Source organism: Phycodurus eques, chromosome 15, assembly GCF_024500275.1.
Source record: "Phycodurus eques isolate BA_2022a chromosome 15, UOR_Pequ_1.1, whole genome shotgun sequence".
Taxonomy (NCBI): Eukaryota; Metazoa; Chordata; class Actinopteri; order Syngnathiformes; family Syngnathidae; genus Phycodurus; species Phycodurus eques.
Window position 1 is genome coordinate 23,899,808 of NC_084539.1, and position 10,786 is coordinate 23,910,593.

General features: G+C 46.6%; 2 protein-coding genes across 5 annotated transcripts in view; both read right to left on the reverse strand.

Annotated features, from left to right (window-relative positions):
• The window catches only part of grk3 (G protein-coupled receptor kinase 3), a 56,926-nt gene extending 52,131 nt beyond the window's left edge, over positions 1-4,795 (reverse strand). For 2 of the 4 annotated variants that reach the window (XM_061697576.1, XM_061697575.1), the window contains exon 1: positions 3,067-4,795. In XM_061697576.1, the coding sequence (XP_061553560.1) occupies positions 3,067-3,179 (113 nt within the window). In that variant the 5' untranslated portion in view covers positions 3,180-4,795. The remainder of the gene's footprint in view (positions 1-3,066) is intronic. The other 2 variants (XM_061697578.1, XM_061697577.1) reach the window with 1 other exon arrangement.
• A 1,227-nt stretch (positions 4,796-6,022) lies between these two features.
• On the reverse strand, positions 6,023-9,806 carry cryba4 (crystallin, beta A4). Its single transcript, XM_061698420.1, has 6 exons — positions 9,790-9,806; positions 8,990-9,033; positions 8,587-8,705; positions 8,353-8,494; positions 8,131-8,273; positions 6,023-6,355 (listed from the first exon to the last, which is right to left on the reverse strand). The coding sequence occupies exons 2-6, from the start codon at positions 9,026-9,028 to the stop codon at positions 6,208-6,210; spliced, it is 591 nt and encodes a 196-aa protein (XP_061554404.1). The 5' UTR covers positions 9,029-9,033; positions 9,790-9,806; the 3' UTR covers positions 6,023-6,207.
• Between the last annotated feature and the right edge of the window lie 980 nt (positions 9,807-10,786).

Consider the following 10,786-nt stretch of genomic DNA (forward strand, 5'->3'; position numbering starts at 1 on the left):
ATCAGTTCTTTTTTTTTTTTTTTCCCCCCCTCTGTCAAACCGGTTTCTGCATTGGCCTAAAAAAAATTTTTTTAAATCCATATTGGTCGGCCCTTAATATTTATATTATTGTATTGCGCTTATCAAACACCACGGCGCCGCCCTGCCCACCACCACAAGTACATTTTCAACCTAGGGGAAACACAGTAACTACAGGTAGACTTTATACAAATGACTGTATACTTTTGTGCTCTACTCAGAATAGTTTTTCTCGAGAGGGAAAAGAGAAACGTGTGCTGCTTTTCACTTTAGTGTATGTTAGGTAGGGTTGAAGAAACCGCAATGTCATTTCTTTCCTATATCGTACAGCCCAGTCACTGATGGTGTAGGCCATTGGCCTTACTTGGGTGCAGGCAGTGTGGGTTCAGTTCAAACTCAGGGACGGTGTGAATGTGAGTGCGAATGGCTGACTGTGTCAATATGTGCCCTGCGACTGGCTGGCGACCAGTACAGGGCGTAGTCCGCTGGGATAGGCTCCAGCACCCTGTGACACTGAACAGGATAAGTGGTATTGACAATGGTTGGATGGATGGGTGGATGGATCGTGCAGCCCTAGTTTGGTACTTTTATTACTGCAGAACACTGTACTCTGTGGGTCTTGAAAGATCTGTCAAAATGCCATAAAATAGCTGGCATTGAGTGAAATAGTTTGGTTGCACATTTGGACGTTAAAAAGTAAAACGCTGATGTAACACCTGACATCAATGTTGCTCTGTTTACGTTAGCTTGCGGAGCAGTACACCAGATGACATACATTTTATGGAATGAAAGCGAAATAAGTCAAATGATCTTTTTGAATGGAGCACTGCGACTTGGTCAGCTGCAGCAACGAGCAGTACTTCCTGCTGGGTGCCGTGCATTTCCTGTTTGGAGCCGCTAATCAGCCAGCTAATCTTCCGCCGGCTGCGACGACACGCAGTACGCCGGTCGGACCGCCTGCCGCGCCGTCCCGGGATTAACTTCGCCGTCGCCGCTGATCCCGCTCAATTAGCAGGAACTAAACGGCTAATCCGTGTGACATCATTGGGCAAACTCGCGAACAACAGTGCCGCGCCACGAGTCGCCGGATCAACGGGGACTGAGACATCTTCGCCTCGCTTCGGCTCGACCGAATGCCACTTAGCATTTTCTTTACGCATTCGTGTGATCTGTAAAAGGTGGTGCCTTGAGATGCGAGTTGAATTTGTTCTGTCACTAGCTTTTCTCAAATCATCTTTCAGAATCAGAATCAGAATCATCTTTATTTGCCAAGTATATTTCTGATTAATAAAAAGAATTTAAATAAAAATACAAAAATAAAAATGAATAATAATGCTGTGAAGATATACTTTCAGTTTATTTTAAAAAGTTAAATGTAAAAAAAAAAAAAAAAAAAAAAAAAATGGACAAGAATAATGCAGTTCTTCTCCAAGTCGGGAATGTCGCGACGGCTGGTATTGGCTTGGACGCCACAGAGTGGAGTTTCCTTTGCATTTTTTGGCCATTTCCGGTAGCCTTTTTTACTTTCCTTTCCGTAACAAGGAACAAAGCAACAACAATGGCGACCGTGGAACAGTGTCTGCTAGAACAAAATGGACCTCGATGACCAGATGGTACGTTTAATTATGCTGCAAAATCGATCGAGAAGGCGGCGGCGTAGGTGGAGTGTGGAACTGAGAGGAACGGTGAGTACGTCATCACAGCATGCGACTAAAACCAACCAATCACGAAAGATGATCTCCGTGCAATTCTACGCGGAAGAACGTTTTTGCCGTGTGCGCGTCAAGTGACGCAGAGGGGCCGCGCGGGCCAATGCGTGGGTCGCGTGATGCAATGAGGGCATTGTCGGCTGCGCAAGCGCGGGAGTATAAGGAGGTCTTAAGAGTCAACGTGTACCAAACTGAACTGAAAACAGTGAACCACAAAACTAACCGAACCATGGATTTTGTGAACCGTTCCACCAATAATAGATATACTTTGTAGGTATGTATAACTACATGCATAGGCTACACATGGTATTAATTTCAGAGAATTTGGATGTGCACTCTTTTTTAATGTACAGTCGAGGTATCGGATCGGGAATCGGTTTCGGCAGATCCTTAAATTCAAAGACTTTGAAAAATTTGATTGGGACATCCCTACTCTCTACATGTGTTGCTTCAGTCTTTGTGTTCAAAAATCCGTAACTGAAAGGGTTGTGAAATTATGACTATCGATGCTAACGTTAGCATGTGAATGGCATTTTCCATTCCTTTTGGCATTAAGCTAGTGGGCCGGTCTCCAGCAACCAAACTGCGCTGCCTTTACATGTTTGTATTTCTTTTTGCTTTATGTTTAGTTTTCGAGCAAACATCAACTGGGAGCAGCAATAAAGAGCTTGAAGCTTCTTTTTTGTGCTTGGCCCTTGATGGAGATTACAGCGGGCCGGACGGCGTCAAGTCTACTCAGATTTTTGTGTCTTTTCTTCCTCTGCAGCGTTTAAAGACTCTGTGCTTTTAGTCCGTTTTTAAAACGGAACGATGCAATTGTTGCACTTTTCTAGTGCTACTAGACTGTGAAATGTGTCGGGAGGCCACGTTGACGCAGCATGACGGCCGATAGCACGCCACTACTCATGCTACACCACAACAACAACAAGGACGCACCAGTGCCGGCGTCGCCATGTTATATCATGTATCGAATGTTTTATTTAATATGCTAATGGGCGTCAATGCACCATGGGGTGCAGGACGTGCGTGACTGAGAGAGAGAGAGAGAGAGAGAGAGAGAGAGAGAGAGAATGTACACACGTGTATAAACGTGGTGTGTGTGTATAAACGTCTGTGATAGAACGTGTGAATGTGTAGTGTATAAACGTGCATTTGTATCAATATGCCTGTGTGTGTGTATAAATGTGTTTATAGAATGTTTTTGTGTAGTGTATAAACGTGCAGTTGTATAAGTATGTCTGTGTTCTTGTATAAATATCTCTGTGAGAGAATGTGTCTGTGCACGCAGTGTTTCAACGTGCATTTGTATAAATGCGTGTGTGTGCGCGCGCGCGCGCACCTGGGCTCTGGCAGGATGATCTTCTTGCTGGCTCTGGCGGCGGGGGTCGACTTGCTCTTCTCCATCGCCATCAAGTAGCTGACGTCGGCCAGCACGGCCTCCAGGTCCGCCATCTTCGCGGTCGAGAATCGTTCACAAACACGGAGCTCCTCCAACGCCAGATGGGACCACCATCAATGGCCCGGGGTGGGGGGCTGCTCCTGCTGCTCCTGCTGGTTCTTGGGTGGGGGTGGGGGGTTCCTGTGATTGTCCACGGCCGCCTCACAGTGTCATGGTGATGGGTGGATTCATCGAACTTTCAATCGGCGAGTTTGTAATCCCATTAAGTGCGCGGCGGAGTAACAAACACGCCGCGACTCCCCGAGGGATCGCCCCGGCTCGATGCAGCATGTGCTCCCCCTCGAAGACAAGGTCCACGCCGGCCTTGAGTGGGGAGAGCAGGGGTCTTTTGTTCCGGCTGACGAGCTGTGAAGATCCTCCAACTGCTGCTTCTGTTTCCTTCACCTCTTTTAAAACGATCCTCGTCGCAATGCAAATGTCTCCCAGCGAGCAAACACAAATGAGCGAGCCTCGTTTGCATTCCACATACACTCCTGCCTGCCCGCGGATCCCCGCCGACACTTTTACGTCCTCGTCCGCGAAATGAGCTCCTGCGAGTGGGGAGAACGAAGGCTGCTTGCCCGCTTGCACTCCGGTGCTCGCAGAGGATGATGAGCTCCCGTCAGGATGCTAAATGCTAACGTCAGGAGGCTAACCTCGACGGCGATGTTTGCTGAGCTAGATAGCGCGTAGCTCGCCAGGACGCCAAATGATAACGTCAGGGTTCTAACGTTATTGTTAATTGTCAAATATTTTTATTATATTTGATTTAAATTTGTGCACAGAACTTTGTTTTCAGTCGTGCTTGTTTTGAAAGTACTTTATAAATAAAGTTAGCTAGTTAGCCGCGGAGCTAACAGGCTAGGCTAGCGGGCTAACCGGCAGGTTGACGTGTGCCTCTCGCTCGAGGGGAAGTCGGGCAGGTTTCCTCCCCCCTAAAAAAGAAAGACGACCCGCAGGCGCCCACCTAAGAGAGGTTATCGGGGCCCGAGAGCTTCCATGGCGGCTTGCGGAGCTTCAGGGGAGCCTCGTTGCCGGGGCAGCCAGCGCCGAGGGCTACTCGGGGAGGGGAGGGTGGGGGCGGGGGGGCAGCACTTTGCTCGCTCAACTTTTCCTCCACGACGCAAATGGCGGAGACGACAAAAAGCGCAAACTGCAACGGCGACGGTGGTTGAGGGGGCACCGGGGCTTTGGCGTGGAAGCGTCCCGTCAAATAAAACGGGAGGTGCGGGGCGATCGGGCTTCGTGCTCCGCCAGCTCCCCGCGACCTCTTGCGAGCGGGCTGACCGAACTGGGAGAGCCTCCGTCCAACAGCTGGGTGTCCTGGGGGTTGGTTGTATCCCTGGGGCTCACGAAGCTGACGCAAACCGCTCCCCGGCTCCGGTAGCGAACATGTCACCGCAGAGGTGGCTGCCGTCCTCCGTGTTTTTGTCGACTTTCGCTCGATAGCGCGGCTGGCTGGCTGCGCTCGCCTCTGGTGGCTCCACTTCCTCCCACTGCGGCGAGAGAGGCCGCCAAAACCCGGAGCGGAACGTCCGATGGAGCCGGAGCCGGTGCCAGGCCGGGAGTGCTCGGCTCGTTTAGTTCACACGCACGCACACGTTCAACACAATGCTGCTGTGCGGTGGTCGTGAGACACACGAGGTGAACTTGACACTTTCATAACTAACTCTGATGTTGCAACAGATTCGTCATGATGACGTCATGTTCATGGGGCCTTGTGTACGTTTTGCATTCAAAACACTTTTGTTATTGTTACCTTCCCAATTTAAAGGTGACATGTTAAAATGCGCGGCACGGCGGACGACTGGTTAGCACATCTGCCTCACACTTCTTAGGACTGGGGTTCAAATCCCGGACCCGCCGGTGTGGAGTTTGCATGTTCTCCCCGTGCCTGCGTGCCTTTTCTCCGGGCACTCCGCTTTCCTCCCACATCCCAAAAACATGCATGAAGACTCTGAATTGCCCGTAGGTGTGAATGTGAGTGCAAATGGTTGTTTGTTGATATGTGCCCTGCGATTGGCTGGCGACCAGTTCAGGGTGTACCCCGCCTCTCGCTCCAGCACGCCTGCAATCCTAGTGAGGAGAAGCGGCTCAGAAAATGGATGGATGGATGTTCAAATGTAAGGTGATATTGCCCGGTGAAACTGCACTAGGCCTTTTCTATTATCTCCACACTCAGGTAAGTAAACAAAGCAAGCTCAAAATGAGGAACAGTTGTCACAGCACCACAGTACAGTGCAGTAAAAGAAAAACAAATCAAATAAAGCACACAGGATGAACCTGTTTTCAGGCCCTAGAGGCTAAAAATGTTCTTTTTTATTCAATAAATAAATTGCAAACAAACAAACATTTCCCTGCTTGCAGTGTGGACTTTTTTGGAGTTCCTACTTTCAGAAACATTTGATATTCACGTAGGTTGTAATACATTCAGTCAACAAGCTTAGAACACATTTTCATTCATATTAATACTGGCCTATGTTCCCAAAATATGTGTTCTTCTTCCTCTTCCTCAATGAACACCATATATCTATTATGAAGATCAGAGGTGTATTATGTTTTCTCCATGTTACACTATTATATGAAATGAATGAGTATTTACATCATTATTGTATTGATGTTGTACATTTCTACTGTATAACCTATTTCATTTATGACTGTTTATTGATATAGTTAAACATTCATACTAAATATTCAAATCTGATTTGATTAATTATTATGTATGAAATGTGATTATTGATGATGAAAGGTGTGGTATTAAGTAAGAGAAAGGCCGTTTCTAATTGTTTTGTATTAAAGAATACATCCATTTTTTCGTGTGTATTATATGTTTTGGGAATTTCATGCTCAGGATTCATGATGATATGTGAAGGACGAGAGGTATGTTGTGAGATTTTGTCGAGAGACTCAGATATTTATGAATGACGACCCGGGAGGTATGTTGTGGTGTTTAAGAAAGACATTTTATTGTGATGGTGAATTGGGCAAAGGAGAGGTGTGTTGCGTAGGTTCTGAGGAAAGACATTTTGTGGGCTGGCGCGACTACTGCTGGATGCGCCTGATGGACTGGATTTGGGGCGTCTGGCAGTGCGAGCCGAACTCCTTGAAGTGTTTGTACTCCCCACAGTGGCGGTCGCACTCCATGATGTACTGGTAACCACGGTAACCGGGGTACTGGTAGCACACGAAGCTGTGGACAGAGGACTAGGAACTGAGCGCAAATACTTGACTTGAGTATCTATTTTCCTATTTTCCTGATGACGTTAGATTTGAAGACAGATATGTGTCGTCGATGTTATCGGCGAATGCGTCGTACCTGAAAAAATGACAGCTTCTGCCTATCAAAAATTGTTCGTCTGAACTGAAAAAACAGAAACGTAGCCCATCTATTTCTTATTCGTTTTGAAAAAGATTCACATAAACAGGAACGGTTTCAAGAAATGTGTGGCCTTGAAACATTGTAGTATATACAGTACAGCCATTACTGGCACCCATTAAGTTTAAATTCTAAATGTGGAATATCTCCTGAAGAAAATGAATCAAGTGAAACAGCATTTTTCGATAGCGGACTCGTGTTTGATACAAAAGAGCAAATGATAATCAATATTTTATGGACAGATGAAACAAAAATAGAGCTTTTTGGCAATGCACACAAACAGTACGTTTACAGACGGCGCAACGAAGCCTTTAAGGAAAAGCACACCCTGCCAACAGTCAAGCATGGTGGAGGATCTATAATGCTGTGGGGCTGCTTTGCTGCATCTGGTACTGGAGGCCTTGACTGGATCACAGGTATCATGAAATCAGAAATTGATCAAGAGATTTTACAGCGAAACCCAGTGTAAGAAAATTTGGTTTGAGGTGGAGCTCACGGGTCGTCCAGCAAGACTAAGACCCAAAGCACACATACAAAAGCACACGAGAATGGTTGAAAAGGAAAAAATGGCCAGCAACGAGTCCTGCTCTCGATCCAATTGAAAACCTTTGGGGGAGCTGAAATCTGCCATTGGGGAAAAGAACCCTGCAAATGTTCAAGAGCTTGAACAAATTGCAAAGGAAGAGTGGGAGAAAAGTAGCACCTGAGAAGTGCAAAAAGCTTCCAGATGGATACAGGCAACGTTCGGAGGCTGGCGTCGCTGCTAAGGGGGGCTGCCATTATTGCCGCACGTGCGTTTTGCCATTTTGTTTTTTCTTTGTTAAATTACTTTGGACCTCCAATTAAAAGATCCTGCTCATATACATTTGGTACATTTCCATGTATTTCTGAAAGTATTATACAGGTTATGCATAAAATGAAGGGGTGGCAATAATGGTGAGCACGACTATACGCCAGGCCTGAAGGGGTGCTGTGACGCTCCCACAGTCAGTCACCAAAGACAGAAACGCAAGGTCAGCGTTTACAGATGGAGTCAGTCTGGGACCCGCTTTTAAAAGGAATCGCATCCGGGCTCCCAAAACGCAACTTACGCATGGAAGAAACATCGAATCGATTGTAAAAAACAAACTTGTTTGCGTGGGAACAGGGTCGAAGGTGTTTTTGTTGTCGTTATCAACGGCTAATTGATGCCCCCCTAAAAAGGTTTCAAATTGCCTACAGAGGCCACAACATGGTGGCAAAACACTACTTTTGTCGAAATGAAACTCCTCGACTCACTTCATCATAGTTTCCTTGGCACCCAGATGCCACAAGACGACAGCAAAGGAATATTTCCCTTTTTACTTGTGTTTTTGAGTACTTTGAGTATTTTATTGTATTTTTTTTACTTTTGCTGAAAGTTAAATTGGTACTTCTACTTTCATCAGTCTTGTTTTACACAAATATCTGGAATTCTACTTTAACAACAGAGCATGAATAGTTTTGCCAGAGTGGTTGAGTACTTTTTCCACCTCTGTACCGAAGTAGAGCGTTTTAAGTACTTTTGGCACCGCTGTACTTGATCGTGATCATTTGGGGGTCGCACTCACGCTCCGGACTGGACTTTGAGGGATCCCACTTCGTTGTTGCACCAGCCCATGGCCTGCAGGGACGGGTAGTCGTCGCTCAGCTCGCCTTTCCGAGCCAGGAAGTTCTCTCGCTCGAAGATGGTCATGCGGCACTCTCGGTGGTTCTGCCGGAGACAAGACGACACGCTCAGGCTCGGGAACGCGGGCGGCGGGGACCCCGAAAGGACCGTCGGACTCACTCACCGCGCAGGCGATGGGCCTGAAGGAGGTCAACCTCTCGATGTGGTACGCGTTGCTGCCCCCGAAGGCGTCGCACTGGGGGTACTCGCCCCGCTCCAGAACCAACTGTTGCCCCTGGAAGGAGGCGTGTTCGTAGCCCACCCAGCTGGAAAACAGGAAACGTGACCCTCGTCAGGCACGACCTCGACGTGTGCGCGTGTGCGCGTGTGGCGTGTGTGTGTTGCTGGGCGCACTCACGCGCCGCTCTCCACGCGCAGCGAGCGCACCGTCTCGAAGCCGAACTCCATCACGTTCCCGCACTCCGACGTGAACTCGTGACGGCGGCCCTGGAAACATTCCTCGTCGAACACGATGATCTGCTCACGCGTGGCGGTGACGTTGACGACAACAAGGACAATGACAACATCATCTTCATCTTTACCTTCATCACCAACATCATCATCATCATCAGATGGCACATCGTCATGCCAACGCCTGCATCGCGTCCTACCCAGAAAGGCCCACCACAATGTATCCTACCGTGCAATAATCGGGTCTGCCATGATGTCAGCAAATTATTCAAAACATCTTGTGGGTGTACCTAGTGTGCCTAATGAAGTGGCCAAAAGTGCCTAATGAACCGTAGCTGTTCTTCACTCACCTTCCAGTGGCCAGAGAACTTGGTGCAGTGGTGTGTCATCTTGTCTGTGAGGAGACGTTAAAAAGTTAGGATATGGTCATTACATGGTAATTACATTATATTGGTAATGGTAATTACATTATATTTCTTGTTATTATCTGCTTTTACATGGTTTTTAATGTTATTACATGTTATCTGATATTATGTGGTTGTTAATGTTATTATAGGCTTTTATGTGTTGGTTAATGTTGTTACATGTTAATACACGGTCATCAATGTTATTAGATGTAATTTGATATTATGTGGTTGTTAATGTTATTACAGGCTTTTATGTGGTTGTTAATTTTATTACATGTTATTACATGGTCATCAATGTTATTACATCTTTATTGCATGGTTATTACATTTTAGAATGTTATTACACACTTTGCTGTTACATTGCTACATGAGTGCATAGTTATGTGGTAGCATGGATATGTAATTGCAACATGGTAACATGGCAACAATGTCACTGGGTTCCATTGGTACATGCTCACATGACCAAACGGTAACATGGTTACAGACTAACACTGTAACACAGTAACACGGTTACATGCTTTCACTGTAATTCAGAAGTACGGTTACATGGTTACACGGAAGCATAGAAATGACATGTATTTAAGAAAAGGTTAAATAGAAGCAAAACTGGCCAGGCTGATCGATCCCGAAAAGCTGTTCTGTTTGGGGGTCCATCATTTCAGGGTTAGGGTTCACACCTCCCTCCCTGGGACCCCCAAGGGCGAATGCGCAAATGTGGGGTTCCGGGTGCGCGAAGGACTCACCTTCCTGCGACGCTCTTTGCTGCTGCTGAGGAAGAGTGAGAGGAGCGGGGCGCGGCCCTCCCTTTTAAAGCCTCCCATTGCAGGGGGCCACCGTGAAAGGCCGGGCTCAGCAAGAGGGCCGGGCTCTCTTTTTTGTGCGATCCCTGCCCTGCCCTGCCCCCACCCCTGACTAAAGCGGCTTTAATCTGCGGACCAGCATTTGTGCAGACGCCACATTATCAGCCGCGAGGGGGCTCGGCCCCTCGGACTGTCTGCGAGGAACCGAGAATGAGGACGGTCTTGCAAGTTTGCGCTGGGAAGTCAGCTTGCTCTTATCTCAAGGCGGAACTTCATAGTGATTTGGGGGTCAGGAATGATGAATGATTCAGAACGCATTCGCTGCGTTCAGAATCGATAGGAATCATTCATTCATTCACGACTTCCGGATAACTACAAAGGAAGTTTTTGTGGACATTTCAGGAACTATCGAGGGCCGCTACGACATAACATGGATTAACAACCGTATAATAGCGCATGAAACAACCATGTAAAAACATGTAATTTCATACATTCACATGTAATTAAAGTACTTTTTCTTTGTTTTGAAATGCTTTTAATAATGTGAAGCACATTGAGTTACCTTGTGTATCAAATGCGCTATATAAATACAGTTGCCTTGCCAATAAACAAGTAATTACATGTAATAGCGTGTAACAGCATCTAACAACATTCACTCATTTCCAACTCCCAAATCACAATTAAGGGATTTTCAGTGGACATTTTAGGAACTATGTAAGTCCACTTTAGAAAAATTCCTATTTCTTGTTAGGGTTAGGGCCTTGAGGGTGTTTTTTCCCCCCTTCTTTATTATTAGGTCAAGCAAAATTGAGAATTTGTATCCCTTTCATGCCAGAACAGTTTTACTGTGTCACAGTGTACTTTTTGTACTGCCACTGTGGTTCTTTGTAATCTGATGGATATTTAATGACAATTTCAGTCAGTCAAAAGTCAGTTTCAA